This window comes from Myripristis murdjan, chromosome 9 (genome assembly GCF_902150065.1).
Source record: "Myripristis murdjan chromosome 9, fMyrMur1.1, whole genome shotgun sequence".
NCBI classification, from domain to species: Eukaryota; Metazoa; Chordata; class Actinopteri; order Holocentriformes; family Holocentridae; genus Myripristis; species Myripristis murdjan.
Genome location: NC_043988.1, coordinates 34,794,274 through 34,813,878, shown reverse-complemented (window position 1 = coordinate 34,813,878; position 19,605 = coordinate 34,794,274). Strand labels below are relative to the sequence as shown.

The 19,605-nt window shown below is 44.8% G+C and overlaps 1 protein-coding gene across 1 annotated transcript in view; it reads right to left on the bottom strand.

The window, feature by feature from the left end:
- Positions 1-488: 488 nt before the first annotated feature.
- znf608 (zinc finger protein 608) overlaps positions 489-19,605 on the bottom strand; it is a 69,500-nt gene continuing 50,383 nt past the window's right edge. Inside the window, exons 4-9 of the mRNA XM_030059240.1 lie at positions 12,164-14,666; positions 10,695-11,166; positions 8,131-8,263; positions 4,791-4,939; positions 4,408-4,464; positions 489-909 (exon numbers count right to left, since the gene is read on the bottom strand). Of these exons, the coding sequence (XP_029915100.1) occupies positions 890-909; positions 4,408-4,464; positions 4,791-4,939; positions 8,131-8,263; positions 10,695-11,166; positions 12,164-14,666 (3,334 nt within the window). The 3' untranslated portion in view covers positions 489-889. The remainder of the gene's footprint in view (positions 910-4,407; positions 4,465-4,790; positions 4,940-8,130; positions 8,264-10,694; positions 11,167-12,163; positions 14,667-19,605) is intronic.

Below are 19,605 nucleotides of genomic sequence, written 5' to 3'. Positions count from 1 at the left end.
ACGGCTGATGGAGATAAACATAGAGTACGATAAAGCATGTTAGTGCTCTGCCATGAATCTATACAGAATATATACACCACTGGGTTCCTACATGGCACTGGGCAGGTAGATGTGAAGGTTTACTCTCACATAAAGACAATACAATCAACATGGTTACGCTCAAGTACAGGTTAGTAATACAAATGTAGCGTCAGCACTATGGGGGGAGGAGGACCACTTCAGTAATCATAATAATAATAATAATCAGAATGGTAATAATAGACTTTTTAGCTTCCTAACGCTGTTTTCCCAATAGGAGTTTTTTAAAAAAAGAAAAAAAGAAAAAAGAAAAAACAATCAGCACTATTGGGATAATGTAAGTCATCATCAGTACATTCAATCATATGATCATATTACACTACGATAAATGTGCATTTATAAAGTTGAACAACGCAGCCGTGGGGGTGGGGTGGGGGGGCTGAGTGGGCGGGCGGCGCTGTTGTTGTTCCTTTTTTTTTTTTTTTTTTTTTTTAATACACGCCGCCTGCAGGCTTCCGTCCAAATTCTGCAAAATTGAAAGCTTCAAAAGTCTCAAGTTTCTGGATTTATTTGTATTTTTACAGTTGACTTTGTCCTTCAAAATGATCCCGGTCCCACTTTCCCGCTCGTCTGTCTCCTCGTCCGTCTGTCCGTCCGTCCGTCCGTCTGCTCCTCGGTGGTGTGTTATAAAACGGATGGTTGTTGTTAGTAAGAAATGAAAGAGGTTTTTTTTGTTTTGTTTCGTGTTCTTTTTTTTTTTTTTTTTTTTTGTTCTGTTCTCTGCCTCTCAGCGAGGCGAAGCTTATTCAACACCATGGAATTGATGTCTGATAAATCTGCCGTTCCTCATGTGAGACGTGGTCACATGGTCCTACTTCTTCCCTTCGCTCTCTGCGGAGACAAAGACACAAAAAAAGAAACACACACACGTGCATTTAACATGCCAGTCGTTTTCCGCTCTCGTCCAGCATCACTCTGCAGACTGACCCTGAGAGAAGGACCACTTCATCTCATTTCAGTGGACAGGTTAGGCCTCGTTCAGACTGCCAGCCCAAATCCGTTTTCTGTCACATCCAGACTGATTTTACAAAGTCTGGGCAGCCAAAAAAAAAAAAAAAAAAAAAAAAAAAAAAAAAAAACACATCTAAAGGAGGCTTCAAATGTGATTCCAATCTGATTTGTCCAGATGTGTCTCGGTGTGGACGCTCTGGACGCTCAAACAGGATGTCAAAGTGTCTGTTACGTCACACAACGTCAGTTCAAAGTGACAGAAGTGCATGATATCGGCTGCTGTTACCATGGATACGTTAATTAATCTCTGCCTCCTGCGTCGCTGAATTTGTCCGATGCGACGGAGACGTTCTGCAGCGACTTGACACGGCGACATGATGGATGGATCACTCCTCATGCCTCCGTGATGATAAACCTACGTCGTTACCATAGCAACCCCTGCCGATAGGTCGGTGATGTCTGGACCGCACAAATCTGACCTGCAAATCGACAGTGTGGACGGTCTGTGTTGAAGATCTGATTTGAGGAACAGATCTGATTGGCCTGCAGTCTGAACGAGGCCTTCGTGTCCCATGAAGGCCCGACTGTGGTTTCAGCAGCTTTTTCACTGAGTTAGTCATTTTTTGGCATTTCAAGAGAAGTCGTTGTCGGTAGACCCATGTCAGTCAAGCCAATAATGAACTCCCTTTTGGGTATTTTTGCTTTTATATAACAGTTACCAATACATGTGTGCTATTTTCAAAGTGGTGCACATCAGAGTTTCCCCCAGAGTCGACCTGGCAGCCGAACAAGTCCCTTTTTTTTTTTCTCTTTAATTGCGTTGCACGTTCCCTCTGTGTTCTCTCATGCATTCAAACAAAAGCAGTGATATATGAAAATATATGGAAAACACTGCAGCGTAAGTAATGATCTATCTCGATTATAATTTAGGCTACAAGGCACAAACTTTAGAAAGCAGGAGAAGAAGCACAACGTCCCACCTTTCCCAGGGGAGAGGTGGAAATTAGATTTATTGACCCACCAGACTGCCTGAAAATGAGACAATTCTGTATCTCATTTTGTTCACTGTTTGCATTTCGGATCAGTTTATTAAGCGGCCGAGGGGGTTACCGATTCATTTTATAAAATGCATACTAAGTCCATAAACCAAGAGCCTGGGATCCACACAGAGAACCCATCAGGGCTGTAAGATATTCAGCACAGAAACTGCTGCTCTGTCTTGTAAATAAGGCCAATATAAACTTAAAAAGACACAGTATTGCAATCAACTAGTCCATATGAGCCACTGCACTGTGTATATGTGTGTGAGAATATAAGGATCACAGCATCATATCAATACTACAGTATTCATCTGTTAAAGGAGCATAAGTGGCGCTAATAATACAGAGTCAGTGAGCATTTTTAGTTTAAAACTAGTGCAAACTAATAATTCAGACTCAACTGATTTTAATTGGAGTACTAGATGGCGATAATTAAAGTATCCAAAACCAAGTTAGTACATATACATTTCTGCTCAATCTGGTGATAATCCAAGGAAAAACGTAACAAATTTCCGAGGTTAAAGTTCTCACAAATTTATGAGAAAATCATATCGCTGCTGCTGCTGGCCGTGTCTCAGGCCTGCAGCTGATCCCCTCAGCAGATTCTACTCTGACATGGGATTCAGGAACAAGGAGATCCTGCTGATCTGAGCCCAGAATCAGCAGATTGTTTTCTTCTGAATCGGCCCAAGTCACAGCAACGTCTCTCCAGAGTCCAGATGCTGAGGAGGAGATTGGGATTCTGGGTGAAAATCACCACCAAATCACAAGTTTTCTGTTTTTTATTCCTTATAAAATTTGCAACTTTATAATCTCTGAATTTTCATGTTTTTTTTTTTCTCATAAATTTGTTAGTTTTTTCCTCGTAGATTTACCACCTTTATCTCAGAGAATATCTGCGTTTTTTCCCCCTAAATTTGCGAATTTAATCTCTGGAATTTCTGAGTTATTTTCTGGGAATTTTACCCTCCCTTCCCTGGCTCTGTCATTTTTTGTTTCTATGGCCCTGATACGCCGTCATAGTAACTGAGATATTGTACTTTGACATCCACAGCTTGGCACAGTGCAACAGACTGGCAAACAGCTGGGCGATTACTAAACGGGCCCATGTAAACTGGATTATTAGAGAAACTGCAGGCCTTCAAACCATGTTGACACTGAAACTGAAGCTTTGTCTCGGCTGATCACTGCATGTAAACACACTCATCAGAACCAGGCCGCAGGCTGGTGATCAAACCAACGAGTCAAAACTCTGCTGAGGGAACGCAGCCTGGAACACGCTGGGTTGATGTCAAGATCTCTGGTGTTTACATGCTGGTGAAAGGCATCTTAGCAAGAACTAGCCCAAAAATTAGAAAAAAAAACAGAAAAAAATACCTGGAAATTACTAAAATGACAACAAGAAAAATCACTACAAAGTGCCCCAAAAATCATTAAAAAAAAAAAAAAAAGAAATAAAAGAAAATACAATAAAATACAATACTATAAAATTATCACATCATTATAAGATGGCAAAAAGCAAGAAAAAAAAATCACCATAAAAACCTGGATTACTAAATTACAGAATTACTAAAATTGTATAACAAGAAAAAATCAATCAATAAAATTATTCCAAATACTGTAAAAAAAATAAATAAAGTACTATAATATTATCACAAAATTACTTTAAAATTATTATAATTGTTTTTTTTTTGTTTGTTTGTTTTGTTTTTTGTTTTTTTTTAAATTATAACTGCCCCTAGAAATCCCCCCCAAAAATGGCAAATAAAAGGAAATGAAGTGAATTTTGTTAAGACAGTGGAATAAAATCTAGCCTCAGATAGCCACAGACTCCAGGTTTTCACTGCAGCATGTTAAAGCCACAGACGGAGCATGTGAAGGGGGCGCAGCCTGAGCGTGAGGCTGCAGGCGTCGGCGCTGAGGGAACCTGCCCTGGCACTAAAAACAAAAGCAGCACAGAGAGGAAAAGCCCGGCTCGGTCGTTAATTGATGGATTGAGATCTTTATTTCGAACATAACAGCAGTAAAACAAACAAAAACAAAATAATAATAACCAATACTAAATAAAGGTAAATAAGAAAACAAAGGTCCAAAAGTAAAGTAAAATAAAGAAAAATATAATAAAATAAGATGCATCTATCATCATTAACATGCTCGAAAAGGAGTAGGAAGAAGTAAAACTTGTTTAATCCTACCCCCTAATCTCTATTTCATCATAATGTCTGTTTCATTCTAATCAGACAGAAAATAATTTGTTCATCTGTAATTTCTGTATATAAAAAAAAAACACAAGATGTATTAAATAAAAAAAAAAATAAGAAGGCGGACGGCGGCCTACCAGCAGAGGAGTGTCCTGCCACCTGCTGACTGGAGACCAGCGATCTGGAGCTCAACCCTTCAGCACAGAAAAGAGGAAGAAGAGCACAACACACACGTCTGGTGTGAATTATCAAACCCTCAACACACACCAGCAAGCAGCCCTGTGACACACAACACACACACAGTGAGACACACCTACCATTTACATGGCAGATAGTAAGAAATCCATGACTCAACTCGACACAAAGACAATAAGAAAAGCAAACGTGTCACTGGAAAGATAAAAATTTGTATTTCAATAAGTGGAAAAAAGGTCTTTTATCTTGTTTAAATCATTAATACAAAGTTACTTTCATTGTGATTCTCTCATCGTGAGCCCGAGCTGAGAGTGTGCAGTGTTACCTTGGTAGATGTCATACTGTCCTGACATCAGGTTGTAGCTCATGCCCAGGTGTGTGTGATGGTGCGTGTGAAGGTGTCGGGCGAACGACACATGGTTCCTCTCTCGCTCCGTCTCTCGCTCGCCCTCCGGGGAACCCTTCTCTCCAGGCTGTTTGAACACACAGAGCCGCGGGTTCAGCCAGGAAGCCGCTCCCCTCATGTCGCGCACGTTAATGAAACATGTGGCGTTCTCGCTCCCGCCGCCGCTCGGCTCACCTGACAGCCGCCGAACAAAACTATTTAAAGGAGCTCAAACTCGTCTCAGTGACAGGAAGGAAAGACGCCATCTGCTGCTGTTACTGTAATTTTGCAGCATATTTGTGTCCTTTTCAAAAAATACATTAACAGAGTTATTTTTTATTTATTTTGACATAAGTATGCCTTTTTTACACGTGTGTTTCTCAGACTTAGCCTAATCTTAGCCCTGGCTTCCTGTGGCTGTGGTCAGCTTCCATTCACACTCACAAACTGCAGTTAGCCCCGGGTTCAGGGTCCACATCAAAAATCAAAGTTTGATGTTTATGTCTAGAAAACACCTGTAGCAGCATTTTATCTGCGCAATAAACATGTGATTGGTTTCGCTCTGATCTCAACTCAAACTGCAGACTTTAAAGGCAGAATGAGGAGGATTTTCCTACAATAAAGTACTGATTCATACCAAACTAACCCTCTCCATCATGACTGTGAGCCACTAGCAGTGTGTGTTGGTGTGTGTGTGTGTGTGTCTGGGCAGCAGGTGTGTAGCTCCCAGCCAATCACAGCGTAGCGTGGTGCCACGTCAGTAGCACGACATCCAATAGCAAACGATGAAAATCGTGGAAGGAAGTGTAGCGAGGAGGAAGGGCGAGTGGACAAAACTCGTTCCACAGCGAGAGTGAATCTGGGCTTGGCAATTTTATTTTCCTAGGATGTGATGAGATGTAAAACTTTCTGTCGCCATCCTAGGAAAGGAAAACTGTCTGCTGGCGGTTACCGTGGCGAGGGAGGCAGGGTGAACTTCCTTTCATCAGCTTTCGCACTCCATGCTACAGCTCTGCTATTGGAAATGGGTGTTTTGATTGTTCATGTTAAACAGATATGATCATCATATGAAATGAATGAATGACTTTTGTTTTAACAAGATTTTTTTTAACGTAGCTGATAAACACGTACAGAATCTCATACTGGAGCTCTCTGCTGGTGTCATCTTCATACATAAATAACTCATTCACTTATTTTGGGTAGATTTTATTAAATATGGTGCTTTCTACTCGAGGAGATTTTACACCAGTGATGTGACTTCTCCTTAAGAAAAACTCAATTAGCAGCACAACAGCTGAGGTGAAAGTGTCAGGACGTGTTGCTGCTCTTCCCGTGTTTGGCAGTAACACGTTAACCTGTTAACCTGTTAACTGGTTAACAGGTTAACATGGCTCACACACGGACTGCAGACCCAGCTGCAGCCCAGGTGATGTGGGCGATGGCAGAGCGGTACAGTGGAGTCAGGTGAGGATAAATCAGCGTTTCATGGCTCGCCGGCTCTCAGGCAAACATCTTGTTCTGCAGCTCTGAACTGAGCCGCCGGCTGCCGCTCCGCTCGGTGAATTTTAAATAAGCGCTGCTGCATATCAGAGGAAGTTTTCTGCTCGTGCTGGGCTTCTTAATGAAACATTTTCACTTTCCTGCGCAGCGTTGTGATATCAGGCAGCAGATCCTCTTCATATGCACGAGTCAACCATCTGTGTAAGATAAGACCGGCGGCTCGTTGTGGCTGTGCAGGTGGAAGCTGTGGAAGCTGTGCAGGCTGCATGCATTTGCTTTCTCTTGCAGTTTCCAAACAGGAGATATAACAGTAATCAAATTTTCACACTTTGGCCACTAACGCCTCCAAATGAAGTCATCTATTTACTCTGTGCTAGTGATGATAGAGCAAACACATTTCCACATTATGTAGACTGCATTTAATTTCCCAGAATATAATTAGGATATATCAGGCATTCATTTCACCCACATCAACAGGGATCAAAAAATTAAGTTCCATTCCTGTTGCCTTTTTTTCATCTGTTTGTATTCAACCATCCACATGATCCACTGTGTGAATCAGACGCTTCAGAGCTGCTGGAAGGGTTATTTTTTCACTTTGACGGAGCCAGGCTAACGACTCCCATAGACTTTGAGTCTTTATGCTAAGCTAACAGGAAATGCTACCCATAGGAACTGAACCACTGGACGTCCAGAGGTGGAAATGGTGTCCAACATCTGGTCTCAGTTTGGGGAAGTTTGGAAAAGGTGTTTTGCCCAAAACGCTGGAGTGTTCCTTTAAGTGGTTTAGTAAACATTAGATCAGTGAGGTTTGGGACAGGTGAGGTGCGGGACAGCTGAGGTTTGAGACAGGTGAGGTTTGAGACAGGTGAGGTTCGGGACAGTGAGGTTTAGGACAGGTGAGGTTTGGGACAGTGAGGTTTGGGACAGGTGAGGTTTGGGACAGTGAGGTTCAGGACAGGTGAGGTTCAGGACAGGTGAGGTTCAGGACAGGTGAGGTTTAGGACAGCTGAGGTTTGAGACAGTGAAGTTTGGGACAGGTGAGGTTTGAGACAGTGAGGTTCAGGACAGGTGAGGTTTGGGACAGTGAGGTTTGGGACAGTGAGGTTTGGGACAGGTGAGGTTTGGGACAGGTGAGGTTCAGGACAGGTGAGGTTTGAGACAGTGAGGTTCAGGACAGGTGAGGTTTGGGACAGTGAGGTTTGGGACAGGTGAGGTTTGGGACAGTGAGGTTCAGGACAGGTGAGGTTCAGGACAGGTGAGGTTTAGGACAGCTGAGGTTTGAGACAGTGAAGTTTGGGACAGGTGAGGTTTGAGACAGTGAGGTTCAGGACAGGTGAGGTTTGGGACAGTGAGGTTTGGGACAGGTGAGGTTTGGGACAGTGAGGTTCAGGACAGGTGAGGTTCAGGACAGGTGAGGTTTAGGACAGGTGAGGTTTGGGACAGTGAGGTTTGGGACAGTGAGGTTCGGGACAGTGAGGTTCGGGACAGGTGAGGTTCGGGACAGGTGAGGTTTAGGACAGGTGAGGTTTGAGACAGTGAAGTTTGGGACGGGTGAGGTTTGGGACAGTGAGGTTTGGGACAGTGAGGTTTGGGACAGGTGAGGTTTGGGACAGGTGAGGTTCGGGACAGGTGAGGTTCGGGACAGGTGAGGTTCGGGACAGGTGAGGTTCGGGACAGTGAGGTTTGAGACAGTTAAGTTCAGGACAGGTGAGGTTCGGGACAGGTGAGTTTGCAGTGTGTGGTACTCACAGCAGGAGACTTGCCGTGGTACTGGTGGCTCTGCTGCTGCAGGAGCTCCAGGGCCGAGGAGTCGCCGCTCTGTTTGCCGCTCACCGCTCCTCCTCTGCTGGGCTGGCTCACCTCCGAGTCCTCCCTGCCCGCCGTCTTACCGTACAGAGGGTAGTGGAAACCTGACACACACACACACACACACACACACACACATGCACAAAGGCAGTGACAGAGAGATGCACGTTCACTGATGAGCATCCTCACGGACACAAAGTGTGCACAGCACACGCTGGCACGACTGATCGATTAATCAATTAGGCGACTGAGAGAAAATTAATTGATTATAATTTCAATGGATTGTTTTACTCATTTATCCATTAAAAATACCAAACATTTTCTGACTCCAGCTTCACAAGGATCACTGAGATGCTAAGACTGTCTTCCTTTTCTCCATTCATGTCATTATAAAAGTTAATATTTTGGGTTTTTTGGCTGATGGTGATCTGGGATCTGATCACGTCCCATCAGACTTTGTACACTAAATGATAAACTGATCTAAAAAAAAAAAAAAAAAAAAAGAATAATCAACAATGAAAATAATAATCAGTTGCAGGCCTAGTGTATGACAACCTGAAACAAAGATTTTTACAATCTTTTACAGCAGCTTAAGTTAAAGTGCAATAGGTGCTAGTTGTTAAACAGTGAAGAGAGTGTTTTTTCTTCTTTGGTTAATTTTTTAAAAATATTTTTGAATCATTTTTTGCCTACTTTTTTTTTTGTTGTGATGTGGATGTTGCTTCACTTTAATTTCTCTCACAGGAATGAGAACTGTGGATTTGACTTAGTAAAATTCTGTTCAGCAGGGGTCACTTTACTGTTGAGGGTCACATCAGCAGAGATGGACGCCCTCGCTGTCACAGTCCCAGCCCCGTCTCTCTCTCATCACCTGCTTCCCTCGCCTGATGAACTATCAAAGGGAAAAAATTCCACCATATTCCACCAATTACCATAAGTTACTGCTTTGATCGCAGACGTTTCAGTCCAGGTTTGTAAGAATCTGTCTAACTAGATGCCTGAAAGTTACAAGTGTTCACTCCCTCTCCTTTGAAATAACACCACGCAGGGTAATTTTCCTGGGGTGTAAGAACATTTTATGCGTTTGAAAGGTGCCGACGCAGTAACAAAACAGTTCATTTGGTTGTGAGAGCTCACAGAGCCAGCCTGCCCCTCACAGGCTCCTGGATCCGTCTTTACAGCAGCGCCAAAGTGTCTAACATTCCTTCAACAACCTTCCTGACAGCAAGCACCCACCCTGCTGAAGTGTCCTTGAGCAAGACACTGAATCCCCACAAGCTCCAGGGTTGCTCTGCAGCTCCCAGTGACCTTAAATCAGGCCTGTCAGGCTCATATCAGTTAGCAGTTAGCGGGCTCCACTCACTCAAATGAGACCTTCACGGGGGTCGGATTATTTTTTACTAACATCAGTATGACCTGAGCCGACACATGGAGATTTTAGGAAACTTTTTGATTTTTTTTTTCTTCTGTATTTTAAATCAATCAATTTAAAGTCGACCAATCAATGAGAAGCTGCATGTTGGCTCATGAAAATAACACATCATGTAGAATATCATCAAGCAGAGGAGAGAAATGCAACAAATACACAACCGACAGGTTTACCTCTGAGAAGAAAATAAAAGAACTGCTCTTTTCATTTTTCTGGAAAAATTCAAAATTTCATGTCGACCTTTTGCTTTTTTGACAGCAGGTTTGATAAACCAGAAGAACGCAGCAGCGGTCTGGTTATTCCTTTACTTCCAGCTGGTGGGTAGTTTGTTGTGCTGGCTCTAATTAATTTATCATAATTCATCATTGACCATTAATGAATCAATTTATCATAGAAACCTCTTTTTTTTCTTATTACACAGAGTTCATAATAATTGGATGCAAATATTTCAATTTAAAAAAAAATAGTATTTTGATTTTTAAAAAATCTTGCTTTTTTTCCCTGCTTTCCCTAAATGCATCTTGGGGGCCGGATGTGACATGCTCGTGGGGCCGTACCTCTGACGCGTCTGGGCTAAAGAGAACCTCCCCATTGGGATATGACATTTATTACCATTTAGGATGGGCAACACTTCCATATGGCAGCAATAACCATCAACAGTTATGGCAAACAGTGTTTATAAGTTTGTGCATCGATCTCACTGATGGGGCTTTGCAGTGTATGTGCCCTCTAGTGGCCATATTAGGGCTTTCACATAGCGCGTGGTTTGGCCCGCGCTCTACTCACAACAAGAGGACATTATCTTTTGTGTATATTACAACACTGAGCATTTAACATGAAGTTTTTTTCCTAAAATTGCCCCATAGTGCTTTTGAATAAAGCTCCCTGAGTGAATAAATCCCTTCGCTGACACAGTCACAAAAACTATTCTGACCAGTGGATGAGCTGAATGTGGCGATTAAAGAGGAATAACGCCCTGCATGCTGAAAAAGCCTCGGTGCTGAAATGTTTTTAACACTCTCTACTGATAAAATAACTAAAAATAAGAGACCTGATTGTTTTCACTCTTCAGGTCAAAGCTGGTGGAATAGTTTGCGGGTTCTTACCGGGGTAGTTGTGGACCAGGGTCGGGGACACGCCTCTGTACGAGCCCCCGCCGCTCTCACACATGGCCAGGTAGGGCGGGTAGGAGGAGTGCTGGTACTGGATGTAGGGCTGCTGGGGGGTCATGGGAGGAGACACCGCCGCCCGAGCGCTTTGGGACTCCTCCGACAACCCTCCCATCGGCTCCTGGCCCTGCTCCTCGAGCCCCTCCAGCCTGTCAGAGTCCTCCGCGTCGATGGCGGCGGGCAGGTCGTGGGATCCGAGGCCTCTGCCTTTTTTAGCATCGCCGCCTCCTCCTCTGTCCCCTCCTCTCTCTCCCCCCGTGGTCATCTTGGCCCCGGCAGGCTCCATGGTAGCTCCCCAATCCTTTGCCCTGTCTGCTTCGCCCTCCTCGGCCTCCTCGCCATGCTGACTCTGTAGCTCCGAGTATTTGCTGTGAGCGAGGCGGTGAGCCCAGGCCGGGCCGTCTGAGGGCTAGATCGATTGGGGACAAGTGTTGGTGCTAGTTGCAGTGTTTCCCCTATAATTTTTTGTTAACAGTGGTGGGTGGGGGTCACTTTTTTTGGGGGGCAGGGTGTCGTTTCAATGTCCGTCCACGTCTCTGTCACAGTTTTTGGTTCTAAAGCCAGTTGCAGACCCAAAAGTTTGATAGTTTTTTTATCGATAAGTCTAAATGTTAACCCGTTTGTGTTTTTTTGTTTTTTGTTTTTTTTAGAAGGGAAAGCAGGTTCAATTATAGGGCAGGGAATTTCTTGCTGCGGCAGCCCACCGCTGCTGAATGACTATAGAGGAAACACTGTGCACTTGTGTGAACAGAGCCAGAGACAGACCATCTATCATTGGCTCTGAGGGTGATGTTGATGAAGGATGACGACGTTGCAACAGGCGACGGACGGCCATTTTGAAGTGGGATGAGGAGTATGGCATCCCTCTCTCACTGATACAAATCAAAGAAAATGTTTTGCATCTAAGAAACTGCACAATTTAGGTCAAACTGAAGGGAAAAAAAACAGCGTCACCTCCCCCAACAATTTGCACAAATCAACCGCTTTGTTTTTTGTAACCCAGCCTCGGTGGATCTGGCGGGTTAATCTGGACAAAATCAGCTCAAAACCAACATTTATGGATTAGAAAAGCTTCTTTCGCTTGTTTATGTGAGTTGAATGTTTGGCATTTACAGCTAAAGTTGAAATCACACATTTCCCACCCCGATTCTCACTCAACACATTAAAACCATTTGCATTCATCAAGTCAGACCACACAATTTCGCTTTCATCCGAATGACTGCTGCCAAAGTACATCTATAGCACCACACAAACCACATTGTCATTGTTGTTAGCACCGATTGTTTTTTGTTGTTACACAATGAATGATTAATCTCTTTGTGATACTCTGTATATCGACAACAGTCAATGTAACACACCAACACATCAGCGGCGGCGGCGGGCTATAGACAGAGGGAGAAACTTACACTGGAATAGGAAACATTTGAGTCCAGATCTGTTTGACTGTTTGGGTTGTGGAGTGATGAAGAAGAGGAAGAGGAGGATGACTTGATGTCATCACAGTCTTTCATCGAGACCTGGTGTTGGTCCACCATGCCACCGTGCACCGCCTTGGCCCCCAGACTCTGTCCCCTCTCTCCTCTTTCACCCCTCTCACCCATCTCCACGTAGGACAGGACGGGTTTGGGACAGCACCCTTTGGCACCGTCCACTCCTTTGGCCAGCATGGGCCCGCCAGGTGAACCCCCAACCATGTGTTTAACCTCGTCGCTGTCTCTCATGCCCTGCCCCCTCTCGCCCCTCTGCTTGGCACCAGGTGGCTGGTCGCAGCATTTGGAGGCCAATAACAGTTTCTGGTCCATGTACAGTCCTCTGGAGTACTGGCCGTAGTACAGCGACTGGGCCAGGGCGGTCTGGGTCTGACTCATCGCCAGCTGGAGCTGCGACTGAGGCAGACCGTCGGCCTTCTTAGAGTCCGAGAACTCGTGAGAGGAGTTTTTGTCATCCTCTTTTACTTCCTCCTTCCTGTCTTTCCCTTTGCCGTCGTGAGCCGAGCTCTTGTGGAAGGCGGCGCTGCTGCTGTTCTGCCTGTCCGACTGCATGTACCCCTGCAGGTAGTACGGCTCGTAGCCGTGGTAGTACGGGGACTGGGGGTCTTTCGATGATGGGGCGGATACCGCAGGAGGGGTTTTATTGGGGTTTCCGTGATTACTGTTGGTGCTCACCTCGGAGGAGGCAGATGACCCAGACTTGGACCTAGGCCCATCCGAGCGGCACTCTGAAGATCCTCCGTCGTCCCCGGCATCTGAGATGTCGGAGTAGGCGGGGCTGTTGTTCTTGCTGCTGCCATCCGCTGTTGCCAGGCAACTGCCAGCAGCATCAAGCCGCGATGAACCGCCGATGGAGGGGCTGGGAGCGTTGTCAGTGAAGGTGTACACCTTGTCAGCCTCTGCGCGGATGCTGGCCATCCTGCTCTCCTGGCTCTCGGTCAGCCCGTTCATCACCTCCTGCTTACTGAGGTGCTCCTTCAGAAGGCTTCCAGAAGCTTCCTTGGCAGCCAGTTTCGACCCCCCGATGTTGTCTTCCATTTTGATCCCACCGCTGTCCCCATTAGGCGTCCGGGTGGGCACATCTTTGTTGTGTTTGTCCTTCAGTCTCCGTTTCTCTTTCTTCCTGGTCTCTTTGCTGCAGGTGACCAGCGTGGCTTTGACCAGGCTCGGCTCCATGACGATGCTCAGCTTTGGTTTGATGGGCTTCAGTGGAAGGTTTTTACTGGTGAGGCCCACGGCGGCCATGGGCGAGGGCTGCTGTTGCTGCTGTGGGGTGCCGGTATCTGCTGTGCCGGTGCTGGTGGGGTATGCCGTGTTGGGGATGGCGATGAGCTTGGGGGGAGCGGGGGCTGGAGCGATCGGCCGGTTGGTCCGTGACTTGGACAGTTTCTCTACTTTCCCGTTGGCCTTTTTACCCTTATCACACCCTCCGCCCTTCTTGTCAATCAGACCCTCAGCCTCTAGCTTAGGCATCTCCACTGTGGAATTCCTGTCTGGGACCATGCAGTTCTCCAGAACCACGGTCATGTTGGAGATGATGGGCAGGTTGCTCAGGTCATCAATCAGCCCGTCTTTGAGCAGTGAGGTTCTTCTGGTTTTGGAGTTGGCTGTGGGACTGTGGTCAGTGCTGAGGAGCAGACGTCTGTTCTTGGGAGAGCCCACAGTTGTCACCTTGTACAGCGGGGCGGGCTTCTTTGCAGAATTGTTAGCATTACTGTTGTTGCTGTTCGTCTCTGAGAGGTCGTACGTCATGCCGCCGATGGTCTCCTCGCAGTCCGACAGCCTCTCCTCGCTCTCCCCGTCCTTCATGGTCTCCAGCTCTGGCTTCCTCTGCTCCTCAACGTCCAGGTGTGCATGCGTCTGGTGGTAGCGCAGGCCGTTGATGTGCTTGTAGCGCTTAGTGCAGTTGGGATGTGGGCAGTCGATGAGGATGGGAGGGGGAGGCGGCGAGGAGGCGCAACCTCCTCCTGGGTCCATGAATGAGGGGTCGGACTTGCCCTGTGGCGTGGATGGGGCGCTGCGCGACTTGGCCCGGATCCTCTTCCCATTCCCGTTTTTAATGTCGTCAGAGGAGACCAGGCTGAGGTCCAGGTCAGCCGGCGGCTTGTTCTTTCGCTTCCCAGAGGAGGAGAGGGAGGAGGTGCTGTTGGTGGGTTTCACCTCCTCCACAGTGAAGAAAGAAGGAGGTGCACGACAGTTACTGTTGATGAGGTTCAGGCTGCCTCTGCGGCCCTTGTTGTGGATCGGTCCGGCGGTTCCAGCCATGCCCCCTCCGCGGCTCCTGTGCTGTGATAGCCCCCTGACCTTGGCAGCAGGGGCGGGCTCAACGCACGGTCGCTCGGCGATAGCCAGTCGCATCCGTTTCCCCCGGCCACGCCCACCTGGCGTCTCAGGGTCACTGGAGGGAGACTCACAAAACCTGGGAAAGAGGAAAATTAAAATTAAGATCTCAGTTTAAAAATGACTTAATGACAATCACTAACACTAACGAATCACAACTGGTGTTTTTCCTCTCAATGGTTTCAAGTAAACAGGTGATATCACCTATATGATATCATATCCCATATCATATTAATCATGTCTTATAATCACAGGCAGGCTGCTTATATGATCACCTAAACTGAACTTGTACAATCAAACAAACACATGAGACGATGGCTACATTACAGGTTCGCCTTTAAGAAAGAACCGTTTAGAACTTCTTCTCCCAAAAACTGAGGATGAAAATTGATTTTTGCAAACGCCCAAAGCCTGCTTCTCTTTTGATAATGATATATTTTTTTTAAATCATGGTGTACAATCCACAGCGGTGTCTGTATTTGATACGGAGGCGTTTTGTATTCACACGCAGTCCCCGATACTTTGAAGTCGTTTGATGCAGTTTACCACAGGGCCTTGCATCTTATTACAGCAGATACATTTCACACTCGCCATTGTGATTCCTATCAAAAAACTTGTCTGGCTCTTTAACGACGAGGAGGGAAGTGCATCGCATTATATTTATCTGCAGTGTGAGGCTGTGCCTCTGAAGCTACGGCTGCACCTCACATCTCTGCTGGCTTTTAAATCCAGTAATTACGACACGACATCACAGCACTGGTCGGCAGGAAACACTCGAGGAAAAAAAATCTGATCTTGGCGAGGCAGGTTTCTCATGTTATATACCTTATAAAAGGAGCAGACCACAAAGCCTATTGAAATGATAATTTCTTGTCACCCTCACTGACTTTGAATCAATATCTTGCATTAATTTGAAACTGTTTTTTTTTTTTTTTTTTTTTTTTTACACAGGAAGTCCCTGTATGTTGCTGAATGTAACAGTTTGAATTAAGCTGTAGGCGACTGTGTATTTTTGGCCATTTTATGAATGCTTTTATGACATCCTGACACTGAGATCTCAATGAGAATGCCTACATAAAAAGAGGATAAATTACAAGGACTGATGTGATTAACAATATAATACAATCTGATATATTGTAATGAGAGGAGATAAGATGTCAAACTGAACACACAACAGCAGAATACAAAAGAGATTTACTACTGCCTACATTTTTTTTATTTATTTTTACTTTGCACTAACTCTTTGCTGTTTTTTTTTCTCCACATTTTCATATTACTCAAGAACATCTTTTATCATTATTTGTTCATAAATCCATAGGCCCACAAGTATATTTATTTTTGGGTTATTTTAGTTCTCAGGATATCCCTTGCCAACATAAAAATAGGATAAATTAAAATAAATGGTATGATTAACAATATAATGCAATGTGATGTATGTAATGAACCTAAATGAGACGGCACACTGAACACACACTGAGATGAGAACAAATTTCCTATTGCCTGCATTTCATTTTTTTTTTTTTTTTTTTTTTGTTGCACCAACGACTACCTTTCCCCCCCCTCAGTATTTTCATATGATTCCAGAGCATTTGTGCTTTTAATTTAATGATTTCATCTTTCAACATCATTTGTTCATAAATCCATACAAGGCAGATAATGAATAATCAAAGAGGAGCGGGTTTTGTTCCTTTGTGTTATAAAATAAAGCTGCTGACAGATGTCCGCAGTGACAGAGTCCAAATGAAAAAAGCAATTTAGTTCCTGGTTTCTGAGATTAAGCTGTAATTGCCATGACAACAATCATTTGCATACAGGAGCAATAATTGAGAGGTTTTAGCCCTGAGAGTGGGGACTGTTACATTTTCCACTTGGCAATTACAAAAGCCACTCTCCATTTGTGAAACATTTAGAGCGGGGAGTGGAGAGCATCTTGTTAAAGCCGACTCGCGACAACAGCCGACAGCTACAAAACGGATTCTGCCTTGTTTTCCTGAATCTTGGCCACATAAAAAAAAAAAAAAAAAAAAAACACTGAAGCGCTCTCTTTTACAGAAAATCCAATAAGCCATCAACAAAACATAAAAGCCAGCAAGAGAAACAGTAAAATGGTCGGGCGTTAAGAATGAAATGGGAAAACACATCAAGGTAAAGCAGGTGAAAATCAATTACCTGCACGTCTGATTGTGAAAATAAGTTTTAGGAGGTTATTTAAAAAAAATGATCCTGAATTTATCATCAGAGTGAGTTGCCTGTTCATTAATAATGTTTAAATACTGTATATATAATAAGCTGTGTGGGGAGAAAAGGCTTTTATGGCGCAGGCGATCAGCTGTACGTCAGGGGAAATGAGTCTCAGGAGGAAACGATCAGGAACACGGCCGCCGGGATTTTCAACCCCGTCACTTCCTCTTTTAACAACCTCATTATTTCACCTCCACATCCTCGTTTCCAGCGGGACGGCGCATCAGGACGACGGCGGGGAGGAAAACAAAATCACAGAGCTGGGGGGGGGGGAATAATCCGAGAAAAAAACTCAGAATTTCTGGGATTAAAGTCGTAAATGTATGAGAAGAAAAAAAAAAAAGAACGCACAGATTTATGGGAAAAACCTCGAAAATTCTGAGATTAGAGACTCACAAATTTTCAGGAAAAAAACTCAAATATTTAAAAAAAAAAAAAATCATCAGCATCTGAACTGTGAGGAAAACAGCACACTCATTTTCGAGTTTTTTTTTTCTCATAAATTTGTGAGATTTTTTTCCTCATAAATGTATGACCATATAATCTCAGAATTTTCATCTTTTTTTCTCATAAATTTTTGAGGTTCTTCTCATGTAATCTCAGAGAATATCCATGTTTATTTTTCCTTTAATCTCGGAAATTCTGTTTGTTTTCAGGCTTGAATCTGGTGTATCTGTCTGTTTTCACTTCATTTCATTTAGCCGGTCTGCTAACGTTACGCTAACCTCACTTGTTTCGAAGCCGGTGAAGCAGAGTCAGTACCTCTAGTGCCATCTAGTGGCCGGATCCAGAACAAACAGATCAATACGTGCAACATAAATCATCATTTCATCAAACAAACTAATCAGACTAATTGAACATGAATTAAAATAATGATGCTGCTGAGAGGAAGTGACACGGGTTTGTTTCAGGTTGTGTTTCCTGACTGATCGACACGTCACCCGCTCACTAACGTGTGTGTTAACGTGTGTGTTAACGTGTGTGTTAATGTGTGTGTTATACATCATCTGTAGACAGGGACAAGGTGAATAAACAGTGAACTTGTCCTTTAAGGGGAAAAGCAACTGTTGATCATGTCAGAAACCCCAAACCAGCTGAGCTACTGTTGACAAAAGACCCAGGAAATGAGCTCTTACTTTGTTGATTTGTTGTATTTCCTGTTGGAACAGGAAGTTCAGGTGAGACAGGCCTAATCCAAACCGACAGGATCTCAGTTTGGGAGAGAAACACACTTTTATTGTTATTTTATTTCTGTGTTTTTTAATGTTGCATTAAACTGAAGACTGTCTGGACAAAACCCACCAACCCGACTCAGAGCTGCAAAAAATCTCCCAACAAGTCACTGAGTCTCAAACCTTGTTTTTCTTCAAACAAGGTAAAATAATCTGCCAGTGGGATTAGATAATCCCACTTGTTTCCAGCGCTAATCGACGTGTTTCCACAGTTTTCTCAGATCAAGTGTCATTTCCTTGATCCTGGTGGCTGATGGGCCTCGTTCCGACACGTTGAGACTTTAGATGCTGAGAGGCGGCAGAACGAGGATCAGCCACAACCAGGGGAACAAGTGGGATTATCTCATCCCGCTGGTGGGCGCTTCCCTGGAGAAGACCAGATTCTGACAGGATTACCGCTCCACAGCCTGAGAGTCGGCAGGAGCCCACAGACACAACGCCACGCAACGCCACGACGCCGTGACGCCGCTGTGACGCCACGGTTTTTAAAATCGTCTGCCAGGGAATCATGGGAAAACAACGAGGACCTGAGGACCCACCAAGACTAACTGTCCTCATAGTGTGTGTGTGTGTGTGTGTGTGTGTGAGCACATAACACACACACACACATGAACAGCAACACACACACGTACAGCAAACACAGAGACACACAGACATACACAGTGACACACACACACACACAGTACACACACACACACACACACACAGCACACACACTCAGAGACACACACACACACACACACACACACACAGATACACACACAGTGACACACACACACACACACACACACAGTACACACACAGACACACACACACACACACACACACAGCACACACACTCAGAGACACACACACACACAGTACACACACACACACAGCACAGCACACACACTCAGAGACACACACACACACACACACACACACACACACACACACACACACACACAGATACACACACAGTGACACACACACACACACAGTACACACACACAGACACACACACACACACACACACACATATACACACAAACACATATACAGCAACACACATACTGCAACACAGTGACACATACAGCAGCACACACACACACACACACACACACACACACACACACACACAAAGACACACACATACACTGCAACACAGTGACACATACAGCAACACAAACACATACATACACACACACACAGCAACATACACAGAGACACACAAACACACACACGCACACACGCGCACACACACACACACACACACACACACACACACACACACACACACACAGAGTTTATTTCTGTGGTTTTTGCTTCACTGTTGTTTGTTGTTTGTTGCTGTAGTTCAGTGTGTGTGTGTGTGTGTGTGTGTGTCCTCGGGCGTTCTCTCAGAGGAACACGGGTTCTTCAGAACGTTTTCTGGTTCTACAGAGAACTTCCACAGATCAGCTGATGGGTGGATTATTGATCCCAAACGGGGATCAATAATTGATCTTGATTTATTCTGTTTTTGTGTCTGAACCCGACCCGAGTCACGTGCTGCCTTCACTGTCA